The sequence below is a fragment of the Condylura cristata genome, unplaced genomic scaffold (genome assembly GCF_000260355.1).
Source record: "Condylura cristata isolate star-nosed mole 26May11 unplaced genomic scaffold, ConCri1.0 scaffold00023, whole genome shotgun sequence".
Lineage (NCBI taxonomy): Eukaryota > Metazoa > Chordata > Mammalia > Eulipotyphla > Talpidae > Condylura > Condylura cristata.
In genome coordinates, this window is record NW_004567124.1 from 14,744,008 (window position 1) to 14,766,427 (window position 22,420).

At 34.4% G+C, this 22,420-nt stretch overlaps 1 protein-coding gene across 1 annotated transcript in view; it reads left to right on the plus strand.

The window, feature by feature from the left end:
• The window catches only part of PRTG (protogenin), a 129,001-nt gene that overhangs the window by 80,006 nt on the left and 26,575 nt on the right, over window positions 1–22,420 (plus strand). The window contains exons 12-14 of the mRNA XM_004687527.1: window positions 20,356–20,448; window positions 21,055–21,241; window positions 21,943–22,070. Coding sequence (XP_004687584.1) covers window positions 20,356–20,448; window positions 21,055–21,241; window positions 21,943–22,070 — 408 coding nt within the window. The remainder of the gene's footprint in view (window positions 1–20,355; window positions 20,449–21,054; window positions 21,242–21,942; window positions 22,071–22,420) is intronic.

The following is a 22,420-nucleotide window of genomic DNA, read 5'->3' on the forward strand; positions in this document are numbered from 1 at the left end:
AGGGAGGGAGGGAGGGAGGGAGGAAGGAAGGAAATCTAACAGTTTGAGATCTGATGACCCAGGTTTGAATTCTAGTTTTCTACTTACTAGGGGTGTTATTTTCACCCACCACTGTATCTTCATACATCTCACTTTGCTATAACATATAGAATGTTAAAAACTAAATGTGCTACTACTTGTGAAAATTTCAGCATAGCACACTGCAAGTGCTCAATAACAATTAGATATTGGAATATATGCTAGAGAAAAAATGTTGAAATGGATCCCAAGAGTTCTGCGTGTATAGTCTATGCTTTAGTTGGAGTGGGGCTTTGAGGAGTAAAACCAGCTTTAAAAACATGGGAGATACTGAATTCAGTTTTTAGTGTTTAGGCTTGAAAAATTTAATGTCTTACTAGAAATGTCTATAGCAGTTTAGGTGTCAGAAGCTATGTGATAGTGAAATCATTGGTATGCAGCTGAGCATTCAGACTTGTGCCATCCAACTCGAAGGGACCCAGCATCTTTCTGGCTAAGCTAACTCTAAAGAAACTGGCAGACTTGAGCAATAAAAACCACTGTAAGCATACTTGTAAGACAAAGTGTAAAGTCATTTTCTGGAAAGTGAGGCACATCCAACAAATTTCTTGGAAATTTTTGTTAAAATATGCAACTTTGAGCATTCTTATTTTCAGAGTTATAACTTTTAGTGCAGTCATTTTTTGTTTGTTTGTTTTATAATCATCTTCATAGGCCACTGGAAACTAAAATTCTTCTATAATTTAGAATTTGGTGCAATTCTAAGCATGATACAAAAGGTGCAGAAATTTGATCAGTAAGGAAACAAGGGAGACCAGTCAAGAAATATTGGTAGCAAATGCCAAGCTGAATCTTGTAGCAGGTTCACAGAAGATAGTATGTGTTCTTTAATATTTGAAAGCCTTTTTGCAACTTTATTGAAATCTATTTGGAATGCAATAGCAGAAGTGTGCTGAAGACAACATTGTATCAGAACTTTTTTAATGATACTCTTTGGCATGCCTGATACCTGAAAATTTTATTTCCCACTTTAAAAGATACTTTGAAATGTACAAAATGATGTAAAAACAAACTTTTGTAAAATATATTTTAAAAAAGATACTTTGAAACAAAGAAGAGAGCAAAAATAAATGCCAGTGTTTCCTTAAATTTTCTTCACCATCTTTAAAAAAACAGTAAGATTCATCTTTCTATATCAAATCCAAAGAAATAATTGGGGAAAGAATTTTGATGTTTTTTTCCTGAATTTATGATCTTAGACTTGAATAATCACCTTTCAAAATGCTCTAAACATGGAGAGCACTGTGAAAAACGTCGTTATTAAATAAAGTCTAAGTTGTTAAATGAAAAAAAATGACACAGCTACTCCTTTTTTTTTTTTAAAGAGTGAATCAAAGTTGTTTTTTTAAAGGACAAAATTGATGTATTTGCCTGAATGGGCACCACTTTAGTAGGTTTGAAGTTGTTATAGTGCTTTAGCAGCTGTGTGGCAAGCTTTCTAGCAGACAATAGTGATGGGGAGGAGGACTCAGTTGCATCTGGTTTCTCTTTGTAGGATGGTTGAATTGTAGGATGGTTGAAAAGTTGATATTTAGTGGTTTCTTGAGAAGGGGAACTTTTTTAGTACTTAAATTAGCTTGCTGTGATTCATATGCATACTTTTTGTTTCCTTGCTTAAAAAAAAAAAAAAGATGAGAAGAAAGAAAATCATCTACCCTAAAACTTCATAGCACAGATAACCCTTTGACCTTTAGTGATGGGTAAAGATTTACAGTACTTGTGAAGCCTGACTGAAAAGAACCCTAAATAAAGTAAGGTCCCTGCAGAGATGGAGAAAATAAACAGAATAAGGAAGCACTGTTATTTCCAGTGACTTGTTTTTTTTCACAAGTTTTTAAAGATACCAATTGTGCTATGCTTGGAGTCTGATATCACTTAAGTTTGGGGTCTGGTGTTAGAAAAGAGTCAGGGAAACCTGGGCAGAGTCTTTTTTCTGTCTCCTTCCTCTCAGCAAAAATATTTTATGGGCTCCCTCAAGTTAAACTTCAATTCGAAATACCTAGATTCCAGTTTCTTTAGGAGACAAAACTGGAAAAAAAAAATTACAACAAACAAAAAGAAGCAGGCAATATATTATGGATGACAGTGAAAATCATCAGTTGTTTCTTTCTTTATATAAAGATGTTTTAAAAAGTCAACTTTTCCTTCATTTGTATAAAGCATATGAGGACAAAATTTATCCTGCTATTTGCATCCAGAAAAAAATTTTAACTTTGTTCCAAGTGACACTTAAAATCAAGATATTTGAAGAAACTTAATTTCCTGCCCAATGATGTTCATATTTAGTAATAATTTAAATAGCTTTAAAGCTGAATCTTTATGTATCTTTATTCTAAAATATCTCTCTATTCTCCAGTGTTTTGTATTTTGAAGTTTATTTATTAAACTGATTTTACTGTTTTATTTTCTTCCTTTCTATATGTGCTAATAAAACCTCTTTAAAGTGGTGATAAATAGAAGCAATGTTACCTTGATCTTAGGAAGACGCTCATAGTTATTAATCAGCTCTTGACTGTTTTATAGCCCAGACCTTTCAAATGGTATTATTTGAATGACGAAAATCTTTCACTTAGTTTTTCATTCTATTTTTTAAAATCCATAAGTATGGCAAAAGGTTTGACATGAATTGTGAACAATTTTCCTTGAGAAGGGAAAAGTCTTGTAGGAAATTAAATCAATACTGCCCATTAATCATACTGCATGTCAACCCTCAGACCACTGCAAGTTTCTGGTGAATGTAAAGAATCTTTAGATGTGTGAGGTCCTTAAAGATCTAAGTAAGTTAGATCTAGGATAGGAGGTTTTTTAATGTCATCATTAGCACATGAAAGAAACTTCAGGGTGGGTAGAAAAAAACATTTGTTGTATAGCAGTAATTGTACTTGCAGGTTTTGTTTTTGTTTCAAGCTTTTCTTTAGGGAAAAAAAAACTTAGTTAATGCAAATGAAATGTTAAGTTTGTGCTAATAACCCATTTGTGGAATGAAGTGAGATAGACCATTACAAAGGAAATTACCATTTATCTTATGTTTTAAAATACTTGTGAATGTTTGTTTTGTAATGTACATAATAGGACAGTCACATGTGTACATATTATAAATAAAGGTATGAATACTAGAAAAAATTGGTGGAAGAGCAAAAAAATGTAGAGACCACTATTTTAAAATACTGAATTAGCTGTTTCTTTTTTGTTTTTGTTTTTAAGCCAAGTATTTCTAAGTAAATACTCAGTTTTGAAACTTTATAATATGGAAAAGTAACTAGATTTAATCCAATCACCATGTAAGTTAAATTACAAGTGAAAGTTCTGTGATAGAAAAGCACAGGGAGTCACATGGCTTGTTATAGAGGACACTATATAGTTTAAGATCTGAAGTATATGAAAGACTTTAATAGGGTCATGAAAGAATTAAAGGTGGCATAAGCTATTGTCATAAACTTATCATTAAACAGGCTAAATACTGGTTTTTCCCTATCTAAACAACCCAATTTATTACTTGATATGAATAAGTTAGTATGATAACATAATCCTGCATGTGTTGAAATTGCACCTATTTTTCTATTATTGTGAGGTTTTCAAAATCTTGGAAGACTGCATAGCATCTCAGAAAATGAGAGTTGTTCTATGTAGTGTTGTCCTCCTGTATTAGCAAAGATAACTGACTCCTTATACTTACTTTGATTTAACATAGAAAGTAGAATAGTTGCTTAACTGACAGTTAAAATGACATTTTAGCTTCCTCAGCAAGCCAGGATGTTAATGATAATTTATGAAACCAGTGCAGATAGCAGGTAGCATATTTTGCCTCTTTTTCAATTTCTGCATCTTTTCTGGTAGGTTGTACAGTTATTATTTCACATTACAGTTATTGTTTCCTATTAATGTATCTCTTGCCTCCTTCTAAGAGTGATTTAGTGACTCAGTTCAGAAATATAAAATATCAGCCCAGTTTAAGAGCATACATACTAACAATGGGACTGTGTGATAAATATTGCTGCAAAGACAACCACATGCAACATATAAATGTATCAATAAAATTTACCCATTCTTATATGTCAAATCCATCCAATAACATTTTTTCCAATAACATTTTTTAAAGGGACCCATATGCAATGGTTCCTAGTTAACTCGTTCCACAAAGTAAAGGAGCTATGGTATCAGGTATCATATAATTGACTCTGGTTTTGTCAACCTCAGAAACAACTTCATTTCTCTGAACCTTAGTTTTTTAAATTACAAAATGGCTTAATTTTTGTAATGTTATTAAAAATACACATATATTAAAGACACGATTCATATGTATACAGCTATAAAATGAAATTTACAAAATATAACTACTCACATAACCACCACCATAATCAAGAAATAGTCCATTACCATTTTCCCAGAAGACGCCGCTTGTGTTCTTACCAAATTAGTCTCTTCCTCTTCCTGGTAGTGATTAATAGTCCCAAATATTAGTTTTCCCTATTTTGAACTTATATAAATAGAATCATGAAATATATATATGTACACACACACACACACACACACATATATAACCTATATGCAACTTCCCTAGGGATAATTGGGCAACACCAAAGAGAGGAAAAGGGGATAAGCATAATTTGCATATTCATTATCTAGCAATTCTGTTAATATAGATCTTTAATAAGAAAATAATAACTTGCACAAACATTTCACCATACAGATTTTCACTGCAGTGAACTGGCTCATTTATAATTGTGTTATACAGTATATTAAGTGAAAAAAAAGAGGCAACTTAATGCAATTGAGTATGTGTGCATATGGACAGGAAAAGGGATGAAAACATACACAACCTAATATTCACAGTGATCTAAGTATTTCTCCTTTTGCTTATCTTAGTTTTGTAAGTTTTATATAGCAATTCAGGTTTTATAAGAATTCAGTCATAATGAAAAAAGAATAGTATAATTAATTGAAGACATGTAGATGAAGAAATTGGAACAAAGATCAAGTTTGAAAGCTCTTTGAAACATGGAATATGATTATTTTAAACATACATAGGTCCTTATAGTTGTTAGAACTGCTTTTAAATGTATCAGTTAGTTTCTTTGAACCAAAGCAAACATCAAACACTATTAGCTGTGGATCACTAGAGATTTTAATTATTAGAAGGTTACAGTGCACTTTACTAAATTGCAAAAATGTAGTATCTCCAGAAAAATTATATATGCTAAAATTGTTGGAGAGTCTTTGTGAAATATGTGTGGAAAATGGTGTTAACTTATACTTGATAATGTCTGATGATAATAAGGAAAAATAGACTCATGTGGTTTCTAGAATCATTTAGCAAGTTGGAGGATTTTGAATGACCTAGAGATATTAGTGATGGAAACAATTAAAATAATTTTTGAACTTTCACCTTTCTCCATCTGGATGGCCAAGTGCCATCATTTCTAGTGTGTTTCCCTTACTTGAATACACTCCCACTCATTTCATAAAATGACCTTTCATCTCAAAAGAAAAATCATGGCAGATGGCCCTTAATTTTGACCTCACAAAACTAGAGAAACTATATTTGAAGCACCTGAAAATTTTAAGGAGTCGACTTTTAGAAATTAGACTTTTTTAAAAAGACCCACTCTTTATATGTAAATTTCTACTCTATGAAATTACAGTGATTGTTTTACTATACCAATTCTCTGTCCCATATTGATTGATAATACACTCCTATAGCCTGGATTCTCTGTATACTCTGTTACCACAGTATCTGTGCCCATATTACAATTGACATTCCAGTGTGATTCATTGGGAATGAAAAAGAAATCTGTTATTTGTGTTGTTTATTTACAGAAGTCCGAGCTATTTCTAAAAATTTTACAAGAAGGCTAAATTTCTGCTGGTGCCTTTTTTGATTGTCATCAATTTCAGGCAAGATAAATAAATATATGTAGAAAGAAAATTGGCCACTGAGAAAAATCAGGCTATTTTGGGGTTAGGCAAACTATAATATTCTTCTTCAGTAAGTGCTCTAACAAAAACATGGATGTTTTATTTCCTTTAATTAAAATGCCCTATATTAAAAAGTCCTAATCTAATTGACAGAGTATCCTTGCCAGGTACATTTAGTGCAAATCTAGTAGTGGCTTAATCAGTTAAGTCTAGATTTTTGAGAAAGTCTACAAAACATTTGGCCTGGAAAAATTCTAGATGGAGACATGAGATGCGATGAGTGACTTCAGTTTGATTTGCTGGGGGTGGGTAGGGATAGCTGTAAAGAACATTATTGGGTTATTGGGTCAATTTGAAAAAAAATTTTCTTAACTTTTTTTTTTTAATTGAGGTAACATTGGTTTATAAGGTTTATGTGGTTTATGTGATTCAGAAGCATATGGGTTACAGCTCCTTAATCATAACAACACACTACATCAATCTAGGAAACTTTAATGCTAGATCACATAAAATTATCATTGTTAAATCATTGAATGTAACAATGGTATCATGGTTATATAGGGGAGAATATTGTTATTCTCAGATAAAGAATGCCCAAGTATCAAAGTGTGAAATATGATTGAACAAAAGAAAAAAGTATATATGTGTGTACAAGTACACACATACAAATAGGAGTAAGAAATAAAGTGAATACATTAAACTTAAGATTGCTTAAAGTAGCTTAAGAGGTTAAAATACCATAACTGTGTTTTTTATCTATACCTCCAAATAAGAGAATAGTTTTACAGTGATTATGCACATGGTAAAACAGTATTTCTGAATAACAATTATGTTAAAGTAATTTAAAAGGTATATTTGTTGGCATACATTGTAATATAATTTTACTTAGTACAAAATGAAAAGACAAAATATAATTTTCTTATTCTTAGTATACAGTAGCCTTTCTAATGAAAATCCACTTGAGGAACTAAAACTGTCACTGAGTGATTAATACAAAACTACTCCGAGATGAAATTATTTTAATAATTTCCATTATTACATATGGAATATTTATAAAGTGTTTATAGCTGTTCTGTTGAATTTTTTATTTTTCAAAAAATCCTTTTAGCTTAACTCTACATAGATTGCTGAGATTCTCTGTTGAAAAACTTTTAAAGATACATTGAATACCTTCTACTACCCCATAAATCTTCACTGTTCCTTATACCTGAAAGGTTAAATGTTTATACAGAATTTTTTATAGCTAATTAAAACCTTAATTATTTGCACCTGCTTGTATCAAAAAACTTTCAGAGTTTTTTATCTGTTAACAGTATAGTCAATTTCAGAGTGATACATTCAGCAAAGTTGAAATAAATTGTTGTACCATACTGCTTCTTGTGAGTTCTAAAGAAGGCAAAAATAAATAACACACTCATGTTTTAACACTGTGATTGATGAAGCTGATATTTCAGCAGCTTGCATTTCCCACTTGAGAAGAAATTTAAGATTGGTTTCAAGCTGTCTACCTGCATCTCTCCCATCTTGTAAGCATGCTTTTAACTGCCGAGGGCTGAGATTTGGAGAAATGGTTATCAAGCCACAGATGTTTTTGCAATGAAACTGTGCACCTCCAACCAAGTTGCTGTGGTTCAGGAGATGATAGATGGTGTTTTCATGTTGCCTCACAAAAGGGTCAAAATGGCATGGCGAGCCTATGACAGTGAAATGGAGAAATGTTAGTCCTGGAAGGAAATTTATTTCATGGCTTCAGGGGAAGTTTGGCTGTCATGAATAGGCTTTCTCTGTCAGTCTATAAAAATATTGTTTGTAAGGCAATGATGTATGTGAGACAGAGAGTATATGTGTGTTGGCAGACAGAACAGCTACTTAAACAAATGCTATACTAAGTACAGTAGCATAAGTCAAGTACTTTGAATGCTTTTAGGGTAACGATCGCCCGGATAGAAATAGCCACATAATCAAGGGAATTAATTCATTTTCTTATGTAAGAGCCTTAAGTTTACTACAGTTGTAAAATTTATGGCCTAAGTGTCCTCTCCTTTCTAGTATACTTTTTTATATTATAATTTATAAGTTCTTATAATCAACAGTAGGTCCTTTTTTTTCACTTCTAAATTATTCAGAACATGTATGTGGACCAAATTATTTGTCTTGTTCACATAAAGCTACCATAAATTTTGGAACAAATTTTGCTATTTTGGAGTCTTTTTCTCCTCCCCACCCCAAGGAAATATCAATCCTTAGCTTAACTCCATTATTTGATGATGTGGTAGGAGGGAATCTGTGGCAGAGCTTGCTGATCTTATAAAACGGTAATTGAGGTACCTTTATACCACTGGGATTCACAAAGAAAGGAGGGGAAAAAAAAAAAGATCAAAAACAGTCTGGGAGCCTCCAATATCACTTTCAGATTCATTTTTCAGTATTTTAGTATAAATCATATTTGTTCATGGCAGTGCTCAAATAGACATCTTCAACTCCAAATATGTTTTATCCAGACAGCCTCAAGTAATGCATTTGTCAGAAGTGAAAAATAGTTGTTATTTTAAAAAAGAAGTCTTGAAAGCCTGATAGGTGTATAAAAATGAAATCACATGATCAAAAAGAAGTAACATGATAAAGATGCTAGTGAACACAAAAAGCCTTGTGGTTCTAAGTTTTACAAAATAACCCCAGTTATTTTGAGTAGGCTTTTAAATTAGAGATTCTCAGTAGCATATACTTATTTTGGTAAGAAACTGATTCTCAAATGTCACATACAAAGAACATTCTTCTAAATGATCCTAAACTCAGTAGGAGAAGGGATGTTTTTACTGGAGATGAAAGGTGTTATTTATTGTAAGACCCTTTTGAGGGAGTAGAACAAAAGGCACTGAGACATTTCAGGTTTCAACAAATACTCTTCCATCAGCTTCTGTAGAGAGCTGTTACACAGAACACACAGGAGAAAGCCAGGACAGTGACAATTGTGATTCTGTTTTACACTCAGATACTCTATATTATCACGACATATTTATACCTTTTGGCATCAGACTCACTTTAAAACTCATTTAAATTTACAATCAAAGTAAAAAACGTTTATGATTAACAATCCCTTATGGAAATGTAGTGTATAAACAAAAGCAGAATGAATTTTAAATCTAGGCTTAAAGTAAAATTTACATTCTTTAAAACCTTGTTTTAATCACCTTATTAGCACACTCATGTAAGGCATTATTTTTTTTAATCATTAGGTATTATTTTTTTCTATTCTAACATAAATATGGTAATAGAGGACAAAAAAATCTCCTTTTAAAACCTGCTTGCTCCCCTAATCTCAGTATGGTTTAGAAGGGAGAAACTCCATAGTCTGCAACATTTGGATAACTTGAAGGCAAATCGCATCACTCAAATGTGATTTGTGTTTTCATTACTATGCTTAAACATGACATATTAAAGCAGAGTTTTCACTCTGCTTTCCTTTCCCACCCATCCCCCTTAGCATTTTTCCTGCTCCTCTGCTGCTGGACGAGACTTGGACTGGCCCCAGATTCTGTGTCAGAGGCCATGACCCAGGTGACACAGCAGTCTGTACTGCTGGCCTCTTCTCTGAATAATTATATGGGGAGTATTGTGTTAGAGGGACAGGCTTGGGGGCAGTGCAGTCACCCTGGCTAGCCAGACCAAGGAGCTCTTTAGTCAGACTGTAGGGGAACAATGGGCCTGAAAAGGCTCACACAAAACCTGATAGCACAAAAGATTAAATTAAAAATGAACATTTGGCCAGACACTAGGTTTCATAATTTCACCTTTCCCTTTTCTGAGCATTTCCTACTTTAACCTCTTTAGGCTTCACATTTGCTGACCTACATCAGTTTTTCAGATATTCAGCTTCCCTTAGACTTTCCACTTAGTCTAAAGTGATTATTTTTAATGCTTTGGAATTATCTTGTGACACTTCATTACTAAAATAAGCAAAACTTTTTCTCTGCTGCATATTAAATAATGTAAAGTGATACATATAGTGATTTTGAAAATAATGCTTTGTGTTATCTTAAGACATTTTACCAAGGCTCTCCAGCATATTCCATCTGTTAATGGAGCAAGTGGCAGGCACCGTCCTAAGGTGGATGTGATTGCTTTATCTTCTTTTGGTCCTAGAATGATTATTTGTCCCACTTGCTGAGAGTTTACATGCAAGAAAGGGGACTAAAACTCAAGAAGCCTTCACCAAATTGGAATTTTAAAAATTATGTCAGAGGTGAACTTACTTCTGTAAAGTTTTCTCATGGTCCTTCCTGACTTAAGAGTTTTCTCTTAATTTTGCCCCATCCTTCTAGGTCTGGCTAGGATATCTCAGCAAAACCTCTCACCAATAAGCAACAAGGAAAAGAAATGAAGGCCTGGTTTTCATGACCACAAGGCTTTCTCTAATTGTTGATCCACAACGAAATACTTTTGTAAAGAATTTTTGTTGTTGTTGTATAATTTTCAGAAAACCAAACTGCTAGACATGTTAGTATTACAACAGAGAATCCATATGGTTTGAGTGGATGTCCATCAGTTTTACTATCTGAGTTCATCTCCAGTCAGAGACCATTGGCCTTCATAATGTTTGGGAACAGATATAGGTTAGGAACTTCTTTAAATGAGCCTATTAGTTTTTACATCTTGTATCTTAAATAAAGAAGTGTAAGGCTGAAATAATAGTCAAAATCAATAGGGTTCATATTCTTAAGTGTTTTTTCCTTAAAGCACAGTTAATTTGTCCCTTAATGTTTACATCTCTGCTTTTGTTCTACTGTGTATTCTACTTTGAATTTATACTAATGTCATCCCTTACTCAGGGCTTTCAACCTGACCTTCCTTCCTCTCTATTTCTTTCGTTCCCCCTTGCTCCCAGCACATCTTTCAGAGATAACTTATTTCCAGAAGTGGGCCCAAAATGGGCTTAAGTCACAAAGTCACTCAATAGGAGAGGCAGCTGTTCTTTAGAATGTAAGTTTTTTATTACACATATTCTCATATGTGTTACTATCTGGTTTCTCAAAACATTATATTGGGATATATAATGGCTATATAAAATAGGTATAGAAGCCCTGAACATTTTAAAAAGGATTATTTGTTGAAAAGACAATGTTGATGTTTATAAGGAACATTTTGAAACATTAAAAATCCAGGGGAGTTTGTGGATATTTTGTATAGAAAAATAGTTAATTTTTAAAGGAAAGCTAGTTCATTACATAGAAGCATCCTCATCTATAAAGTAAAAATTCTTTATAGGGTTGTTGTAAGAGTAACTTAAGATTTTTCTTATAAAGTACACAGTCGCTTGTTGGCATATAAAAGATAATACCTTTCCCCCAACAATTTTTAAATATTTTATCAAAAACAATTCATATTTGTAGATATATATCTATGATACAGCATAACTAAAAATTTTCCCACATAGAGATAGATACCACAGTCAGTATTTTGGTACATACCAGAAAATAATGTATTTCATTGCCCTTAAAGCTCTGCTTCCATATCCTACCACTTCCATGCTGCTTTTTAACTCTGTTTTCTGCTAACCCCAAACCCTGACCCTTCTTCATGAATTTACTTTGTTAAAGGACTTGGATCAGGTCACTCTTAACCCATGATGACCAGCCAATCAATCTTTTCTCTTGGCTCCTGTTATTTTACCTCCCAGTTTACCTCATAACCCCTAAGACCACTTTCCTTTTCAAAGGCTTCTAGTCCATGCTCATCACTCTTATTTGGCACCACATCTTCAGTGTAGATGACTGCAGAATATGTTTCTCCATCAGAACTGCTCTCTCTAGCCCACATTTTAATCTCCCACTGGCCAGCTCAACTTGAGTGTTCCTCTGACATTGCTAATTTAGCATATCATGTGTTCTACAAAACATATCCCTTTCCATTTCTGTTGGTCGGTGCAGACTGGAAACTCCCCATTTCACTGATTCTTTCTCTTAACAATTAGTCATCAGTCTTCTGTGTCTATGTAATAAAACCCACAATGCCTACGCTTGTTGTCAGAACTCTCTTATGGTCTGCCTTTAGCCTGACTTTTCTGTGTTCACCCTCACTCATGAATCCTTTACTGCCATCAAGCTGAGCTTTTCCTGGCACTGATCCTTGATCCATCCTGTTCCAAGGCCCTTGTGTTCTCCCCCTTGGCCTCCATCTCTTCTCTCCATCTACCACTTTTTCTGTGAAACCTCAGTAACCTTCAGTCAGTAGCATCCACACTCCCTTTTGAAAGCCCATAAGTTTTAATGTTTCTTTGTAGCACTTTTTTCTGTTTTGCAGGGCACTTTGTCCTACCTTCCCTAGTGTACTGTTAAAATTTGAGGACAGCTGATATACTTTAACCTCCTTATCTTAGAGATGAGAAAACTGAGTTCCAGGAAACTGTCCCTTGCAGTCAGTGGCTACTAAATGCAAAACTAAAATCCAGATCTCCTAATTCTGAAACCAGCCCTTTCCTCTAGACTTATTTAGTTTTACAAAGCACCTATTAGGTGCAGACATTTAGATCTTGTACACATTTCCTAAACATTATACATGTATGAACTCATTTAGTCTTTGTTTTATAGATGAGGAAACTTGATTCAATCCCAAGTAGTCTGGTTCCAAAGTGTACTTTAATCACTACACCAGCAGAGATTAGAAGGCAAGGGATGCTAATAGCAATTTGTGTTACTACTGACACTTTGTATTATGTTTATTTCTATTATTTTTGATGATAATGTCATATACCTTCTGCCTAGCACTCTATGCGAATTAATTTATTTACTCTGAGCAGCAACTGAAGAGAAAGATTTGTTATTAGCCTCATACCATTTTACAGGTGATTTTTATCAAGGTAGAGAGAGAGAGAGAGAAGAAACTCCTCCTGAAGTTACATAGTTACAACCAAGGTAGAACTGGAATCCACTTGACAAGTCTGACATCTCAGCCCTTAACATTGTGCTTGACTTCTGTTAGCTTCCTCTTAGCACTGAACCATTTGGAAAGTTTTTCTCAGCATACTCCTTGATAAAGGGTAGATGCCAAAACACCATACCTAGCTCACAGTTTTTTCCAAGTTCACGTGGAATATTTATTTGTATGATTAAAAACTGATGCAAGGTAGCCCTTTCTTCCTTTTTACAACTTTGCATTATAAAATCTTTAATTCAGTGAAACTTAAGCACTAGCCATCTTTTACATATACCTGATTGAATTCATCAGTTTCAGCTCAGCTCCTGCTTTCATAGCTTGGTGTTGAATGGAATCATACTGCCTCAAAGGCACACAGATGCCACCTAGTGATGAAGATGAGGAACTCTTAATTATGCGCATAAACAAAAAAGGCTGGGGGGCGGTTTGTGTTGTGTTCTTTAAGAGCATATTGCAATGAAAAATGAGCATGTTAAAAGTTTTTAGCAGATTACTTAAGATATTGCATAGGAATATAGTTAATACACTTATTGTTAAATAATGTATTTTAGAACGAAGTTAGGTCCTTGATCAGAGCATCTTTAAAGAGTTTATTAGAGGGAATCTCATTTTATTGATCTTATTTTATTGACTATTGAGCTATAGTCACTGAGGATAGCACATACCTGATTGTTGAAACTGGATGTAATTTAAAAAATGATTTTTTTGGTGTCCATTTGCTTAATGCTTTTAATACAAATCCTCAAACTCTTCCATATTTCCCTTTCATGAAATCATCTGTTTTTCTTCCATTAGAGAAGTCTACTAACTTGTTTCCCAAAGCACTTATTGTTACAAGAGATTATTAGATTTATTCAGAAGACATGGATGAATTTAACTGAGGGGATTATATAACATGTGACATGGTTGCCACAACAGCCACATTCTTAGTGATCATAAAACACAAAGTAGTTTATTCAGTCATACATACAAGTTAGACACATACTGGAAAGGTTTTGCCTGATTTTTACTCAGGGTATATTAGAACTTGACTCCAGTATTTGCTAATCGATAGTATTCTGGATTCTAGACCTTGCTTGTGTGAACATATATCTTTGATATCCATTTGACTTCATAAAGGTGATTCCCCAATTTAAGTGTATGATGTTTTTCGTAGTACCTTTTCTATTCTCGCAGGCAAATCTAGTCACATAATGATGATACTATTGTGTACTTTCTAGTTATAGGAACTTGTACAAAGTATTGTATTGGCATAATTTCATTTTACTACCTTTAAAAATCCTACAAGGCATTCTATCTCTCTTTTCAAAAATAAAATAAATGAGGCTTAGAAAATTTAAAAACTCAGGCCCTCCCTGGTGGCGCATCGGGTTAAAGCATAGCACTAAGAAGCTTAAGCCACTTCCGCATGAGTACTGTCTCCCCATGAGTTCTATCCCCCCCTGCCCCGGTGGAGACCCACGTGGTGAGGTAGACCTCTCCTGGCCTGCCCGCTGCTCCCCTCAGCGGTGTACTTCATAGATCTGCCTGTTCTGCTCCCCTCTCTGTCTCTGGTGAATCCTCTCACCCTCTGCATCTCTGGCCTATAGGCCAGTTCTATATGAATAAATAAATACATCTTAAAAAAATTTTAAAAACTCATTCAAAGTTTTACAATTAGTAAGTAATACAGCCAGACTATTTATTTAGCAATCTGTCTCCTTTGGATCTTTCATGCCATGCCTGGCTTTTAATAGGTACTTGATAAATGTTTATTTGATAGCTGAAATCTCTTGGCCTGACTGACTCTGGCTCTAAGTTCTTATGTGAAACAAACTCAAGCAGATGAACTAGTGATGAGAATGAACCAGGAAGGAACAAAAGTGAGGCAAGTAGTAGAGCCAGTGGAGAAAAGAGAAAGAGCGTAGCAATAGCAATACTCAAATTTTTTGACATTCACCAAAGATTGACTCCCTAATATAGGAAAAATCATTCATGAGACCATGATTGATTTATAGTATATATATTATATAATGTATAATTATATTATCGATCAATTATAAATATTACATAAAGTGGACACCCCACAACTTAATTCTTATGAATCAGATGTTTGAGATAAGATTTGTATTAAATTAATTTGAGCTTTTTTTAAAAAAGTTTTATTTATTTATGCATGCAGAACTAGGGTACGGGCCAGAGGCGCAGGGGCAGTGAGAGGATTCACCAGAGACAGAGTGGGGAGTAGAACAGGCAGATCGACAAAGTACACTGTTAAGGGGAACTGCGGGTAGGTCGGAGAGGTCTGCTGTGCCATGTGGATCACATCTGGGGCAGACGGGGATCAAACTCTCATTGAAATGGCTGCAGCTTGCTTGCATTGCTGGGCTTTAACCCATTGTGCCTCCAAGGAGGACCCTAATTGGAACTATGTTTCATCTTCATACAGTGCTAAATTCATAAGCAAGTTTAACTTTAAGTCTAAATATTACCTATTTGAACTTCACTTCTGGACCATTAAAAATTAACCCTGTTGAGTGATTTGTATGCCTCTTGCGCTGAATCTTGAAGGAACTAGAACCAACTCTCTACCCCCTGTCTTTTTCTTCTCTTTCTGTTACTGGGTTTTAAGATTGGCCTACACTATTCTTTTGTGGCCACTCTTCCTGACTCTGCTGTTCTTCCCCTAAACCACATCGCCTAAGTCTGCTGAGCCTCATGTAACTGAGCACCACATACGTGGCAGTGCTTGACTCAAAAGGGGCTGTACAGACCTTGGAAACTGTTACCCTTTGGCATTTCACAGTGCTGATCCTGGGTTTCTTTGCTGCTTTTATATAGAGGGTTTTGCAGAACTGTAGAGTTTTAGAATTTGTGCTACTTATGAGGACATACGTTCTTTGTTCATCGACATATTTAATATATTGCTCTAATACTTTCTGGTGACTATGTAGCTTTCTCTTTTCTTTTTCAGTTGATCACTCATTGCAATAATGATGATAATGTTCATTTTAAAACTGTTTGAGGATTCTGGACCTTGGTACCCCTCTTATATTTACAAACAGTACATGGAATCAAATATCTAATATTGATGAAAAAGAATGAATCAGGATATTCCAGGGTTTTAATAAATCAAGCTAAAATAGTGACTAAATTTTGCTTAGAAATCATATATTAAAGCCACCAGGGAACATGTGACACATCCATGTGCTAATGCTCAATATGGCCCCCAACCAGGCATTTTTTTTTAATTGGTTTAAATGAAATTGTTTGTAAGACTTTTATTAAAAAAAAATAGATCATACATGGACAATCGTGAATTGGTACTCCTTTTCCTTTAAATTCTTTTTTGCACATATCTTTTATTTTTCCTACTGAAATAATTTCTGAATTTCTAGTTTTTGTTTTATCTTTTTTTTAAGTGTCCGTTATTGTGTTTTCCTTTTCCTATATGGATATAAGCAAGTTTCATGCACCTGGTGTACTTGATTTGCCTTTTGCTGACCTCAGGTAATCTAGGAGGGGAAGAAGCCCACCAAAGTCCTGCTGCTTGGTGGTTTCCAGATGAGGATCAGAAGAGCTGCTTCTTTTCATATTGTGCTGAATTTGTTATAGCCAGCTCTGCACATGTTAAGGGAGCAACTCTCATTAAAAAAAAAAAAAAAGATTATTTAATGCATACAAGAACTGGGGTACAGGCCAGCGGTGCTGGGGGTGAGAAAATTTACTGGAGACAGAGTGGGGAGCAGAAATATACTGCTAAGGGGAGCAGCAGGCAGGTCAGGAGTGGTCTGCCATGCCATGTGGATAACCTCCCTGGCCGGAGATCAAATTCATACTGCAGTGGTTGTGATTAGCTTCATAATGCTGTGCTTTAACCTGTTGTGCCAACTACTTCTGTCAACAAAAAATGTATACTCTGGGTTTAAGCACTCACTTTTTAAAAAAAGGAGAAACTTGAAGAATCAATTTTAGTATTAAAAAACAAAAACCACCCTCAAACAGGGCCCTCCATGGTGGTGCAGCAGGTTAAAGCACAGCACTAAGAAGTTAAAGTCACTTCAGCATGAGTTTGATTCCCCACCCTGGGGGTGATCCACATGGCACGGCAGACCTCTCCTGGCCTGCCCAATGTTCTGCTCAGCAGTGTACTTTGTCAGTCAGGGCCTATTCTACTCCCCACTCTGTCTCTGGTGAACCCTCTCACTGCTCCTGCACCTCTGGCCTGTACACCAGTTCTGTATGCATAAATAAACAAATCTTAAAAAAAAAAAACAAACCCAAACACTCTAGAAAAATACTCACAAAGTGTTGGTCGACTGTTTAGTGGAAAAAATTAATCTCTCCATCTGTACTGTGAACTCCTGGCTCCCTGAGAATATGAACTACTTTGGTCAAATTCTGTCTCATCCTTTCTGTCTCTGTTACATTGCTGATATATATATATATACTGCCTCTCACTTTGCAGGTTTTCTTAAGCGTAAGTATTTCTAATTGAATAAAGACAGAATAAAGACATGTTATTTTTTTTTTTTACTTTACACTCCGAATTTATTAAACTACACTTCAGAGCCAATTGAATTCTGCTTCTACCTATTCAGAGGACCTGTTATATATTTATAGAACATAACTCAAGAGTCAGTTGACTAATAAGTTATATATTAGAATAACTTTTTACTAATAAGTCAGTAATATGTTAGAAGAAAAGACAAAACAGATTCAAATTAAATAATCATTAATTTGAAATGAAACCTTCTGAATGTTGAATTTTAATTTAAATGTTGAAATCATTTGAGTGATGAAATCCACATGATTTTATGTTTTTCTGGTAATTATTTTGTAAAGTGTTTGAAGTAACTATTTTCAAAATTCACTGTAAGGAGGTACACTTAATTCACTTAAGGAGGCACAGACATATTTTTTATAAATTTAAAGAGCCTGTAATTTATCAGAAATATAAGCTCCTGGTTCAGCTTTGTGTGACATTAGACATGTATCATCATAGTTTATAAAATGACATGTATCTTAGAATTTTTTTAAAAAATGAAAAATATTTCTTATGTTTTAAAATAAAATTTATTAATTTACATATCTATTCACATTGTTGTTCATTTTAAAACATTGTATACTTTCACTGTCCCCTAATATCTTAGATAATTTTATGATACTCAAACAATAGTGTATTTAGAAAATGTTTTCTATAAAATAGTCAAATGTTATTCATCTTTCTACCTTCCTATCTAGCATGTACAGAAATTTTTCTGAATTATATAAGCTTTTTCTCTTTACTTTTAATTTTATCCAAAGAAATAGATTGATAATTTTACATTTTAGGAAGTTTTTTTAAAGCACTAAAACATTAAATATTAGAATACACTTTGGGTTTCAAAAATATGCGTATAAACTCTTGAATTACTATGGAGAGTTTAATAAACTTCATTTTGTTTTTGAATTTATAAATGTTTGAATTCTGTAATTATTTTCGGGCTTTGACATACATTCTTTATTACAGAAGCTATATTTATTAAGGATGACTCTTTTACCTTATGAAACACCTAATTTATTAGTATTATTATTTAAAGGAATATAATATAGAACATATTAAAATCAGAAAAAGAAACTAACTACCACTTGATTGCACAGGCCTAGTTCTGGATTTAAATCCAAGTGGAATATTTATCTCAAAAAGATATGTTCACTGCATATACTAACCAAGATATACACACAATAACCAAGATATGGAAACAACCAAAATATTTGTCAGTGTGGTAAATGGCTAAATAAACTGTAGTGTGTGTGTGTGTGTGTGTGTGTGTGAGTACATGTGCATACACATATAGGAGAATGCCCTCGTGGACGTTATACTAAGCGAAATAAACCAAGCAAAGATAATTACTATATGATCTTACTTAAATATGGGTCTAAAATAGTTTTAGAAGCAGGGAGTTGAGTGGTCATTGCCAAGGGCTGGAGGAAGGGGAATGTGCAAATGTCGCTGAAAGGGTACAGTTTCCATTACAAAAAATGAATACTTTCTGGAGATTAATGTACAACTTTGTGACTATAATTGTCAATAGTATATTGTATGTTTGAAGTTGTGTTAAGAGTGTAGAGTTTAGAAGTGAGAATAAGTAATAAATTTGTTTTATAAATTATACTTTAAAAAACCTGGGAGTTGGGTAGTATTTTTACCCTAAGCAAGTCTTCAGTGGTTTTCATAAACTTACTCTTAAATTTATTTATATAATTAAAATTTAAACTATCTTCTAAAGTATGTCATTTAAATTTTATAATCATTTATTTCCTCAAGGCCTGAAAATTTTTGTTTTAATATGGATGGTACGTACACTTCTGTTTTCTTATTGTGATTGCTAATGACTACCAGTAGAGGGAACTCAAGTTCATCTTTCTTGGTGACTAGCTCTTAATTTGAAAATACAGGTTTTGTCGCAATTTTCAAAGGTACTAGAGAAAAATTGTAATTCTCCTTAACTTTCAGGGAAAATAATCACATTTAAGACTTTCATACTTTTAAGTAAATTATCCTCAAATAACTAAATAAAAGCTTGTACATAGAGTAACATTTTTTTTTTTTAAGATTTATTTATTTATGCTTACAGAACTGGGAGGTGCGGAGAGTGAGGGAATTCACCAGAGACAGAGTGGGGAGCAGAACAGGCTAATTGAAATACACTGCTGAGGGGAGCAGCAGGTGGGTCAGGAGAGGTCTGCCATGCTATGTAGGTCACTTCCCTGGCCAGAGATCCAACTCGTGTTGTAGTGGCTGCTGTAACTTCATAGTGCCATGCTTTAGCCATTGCACCACCAGGGAAAGCCCTAGAATAACATTTCTAAGTGATCTATCAACAATGCAGGCTCTTAAAATAGAGTAAACCTCTGCTTAGTTGAAGAGGAGTAGTGGCTGTAGTAATATTACTCTTTAAGATAAGTTAAGTAACACAATATTTTTTAAAAGATTATTTATGCATACAGAACTGGGGTACAGGCCAGTGGTGCAGGGACAGTGAAAGGATTCACCAGAGACAGAGTGGGGAGCAGAACAGGCAGATGGATGAAGTACACTGCTGAGGGGAGCAGCGGGCAGATCAGGAGAGGTCTGCCGCACCATGTGAGTCACCTCGGGGCAGGTGGGGATCCAACTCATGCTGAAGTGGCTTTAGCTTCTTAGTGCTGTGCTTTAACCTGCTACGCCACCAGGAAGGGCCAGTAATACAAATTTTTTAATAACTGGTAGGTAGTCATAACAACATTGTCATATTAAGATGAATTGCTGAGTCACTGTGTAGGATGAGGCGAGAAACAACGTCCTTTTACTTAGAACTGTTTTATATTCAGAATATTTTCAAACCTAAAGTCTAGAAAGGCTGAAGAAACCTTACTTGTAATTAGAGGAATGATTCTAATTACCACCTCTTGGTTTCTTTATAGACCCCAGAAGAAAATACCACGTGAGATTGCTGGCCTACAACATAGAAGATGGCTATCAGGCGGACCAGACAGTCAGCACCCCAGGATGTGTGTGTAAGTGTTGGGGCAGCTGGTTTAACTGTACTCACACTCCTTTTATCTCCTTCTTTAAATTTAAGTCTCATTAGTACTTTGAGGCCTTGTTGGTTTTATTGCCTCCATAGTGCCTAAAGATAGTATTGAACAAATACATATTATTAAGTAAAACATATGCAAACGACCATGAGATAGTTTACTATGAAAAATAATCACCAAATACCTACATACTGGGTTTTCTTTAGATATTTTAACAATTATTTCCTTCAGGTTATTGTTCAGTTTTATTACTACTATAAATTGTTTAATTTTATTGGTGCTAAAGATGTTGGTCTAGTTTTAAACCCACGGCTAGCTTTCCAGATGGTGTTGGCGTGAAACTTGGCTTCTCTGTGCTTCTGTTGAAGTATTGATACTTGATTTCTTATAACTCATTTCTCAACAACTCATGGAAGAATTATTCAGATTTGAATAATATACTTCTAGACTACTATAAACCTCTGGTCTACAAAAGATCTAAAAGTCAACCTCCAGGAGTGGGGTATTTATGATTTTACCATTTTAACCTCTTATTACATTTAAGGTTATCCCATGTGACAAATAACCATGTCTTTTTCACAATAGCTGTTCGTGATCGCATGGTTCCTCCTCCACCACCACCCCACCATCTCTATGCGAAGGCTAATACCTCATCTTCCATCTTCCTGCACTGGAGGAGGCCTGCCTTCACCACTGCACAAATGATTAACTACACCATCCGCTGTAACCCTGTTGGCCTGCAGAATGCTTCTTTGGTTCTGTACCTTCAAACGTATGTAGCTGCTCTTAATGGTTGTTTTCTTTGCTCTCCTCCCCACTCATACTCACTTCCTTTCACCTTAGCCCAGCTTGAACTTCAGCTATAAACATTCAGGACTCATTATAAAATGACTGGGGATTTTGCATCTTCACCATATTCATTTCTCAAAGCTATGTTTTTTGACATTTAATGTCCCTAAATGATTTTTTTAAAAAATCCTCCTGCAATAAGGTTTGGCAAGAAGTTACTGTTACTTTCAAGTGACTAAACTCAGTATGTTAAAAGAAAAAACCAAAAGACCATTTATCTGTTGGCATATTAGAGTTAGTTTTTCTGTTTTCTCGTACTTTTTTTCTTTTTAGGTTTTATTTAGAGAAATACCCTTGATTGTGTTTTAGAGGAACATAAAATAATACAGTGTTTAGAAGATTTGACTCCCAGTATTTCAGAAGAAATTTCTTTGAATTGGAAGTTTTCTATAATGTTAATTTCCTACTCTCCAGAAAGAAAATTTGTAGGCCTGTCTTTGTAGACTAATATCAAATGCACTATTTTAATAGTCAAACTAGATTTCTATGTTATTATAAAACATTATTTTAGGAAAATGAGAAATCTGGCAAATGCATAATGACGTTATGTCCTGCATGGAAACACTGATAGTCTTAGAAACAGTGTGCTGTCAGCATTAACAACTTCATTACTCATTATTATAGATCGGAAACTCACATGTTGGTTCAGGGTCTAGAACCAAACACCAAATATGAATTTGCTGTTCGATTGCATGTGGATCAGCTTTCCAGTCCCTGGAGCCCTGTTGTCTACCACTCTACACTTCCAGAAGGTAAAATGACTGACTGACTAAATGAATGAATGAATGAATGAAAATTTCTAATGGGGATTAGCTAAGTCTTTATTTTTTTAATTTTATGATAGTTTATTTTTACATATTTTTGTGCATTTTTCCATCTCAGTTGCAATCTCCTTGGGTTTCCCATCACCAAATCACCCATGTGCCATCACCACAGTCCAGAGCATTTCCCTCCTCCCACTGTTTTTGATCCCATTCTCCACTCCACCTCCACAAAAATATCTCTGGTATATAGCTGTTCATCATTATCATTATTTTCTTGCCTGTTCCATTATATTCCTGCTATGAGAGAAACCATCTGGTATTTTTCCTTTTCTTTCTGG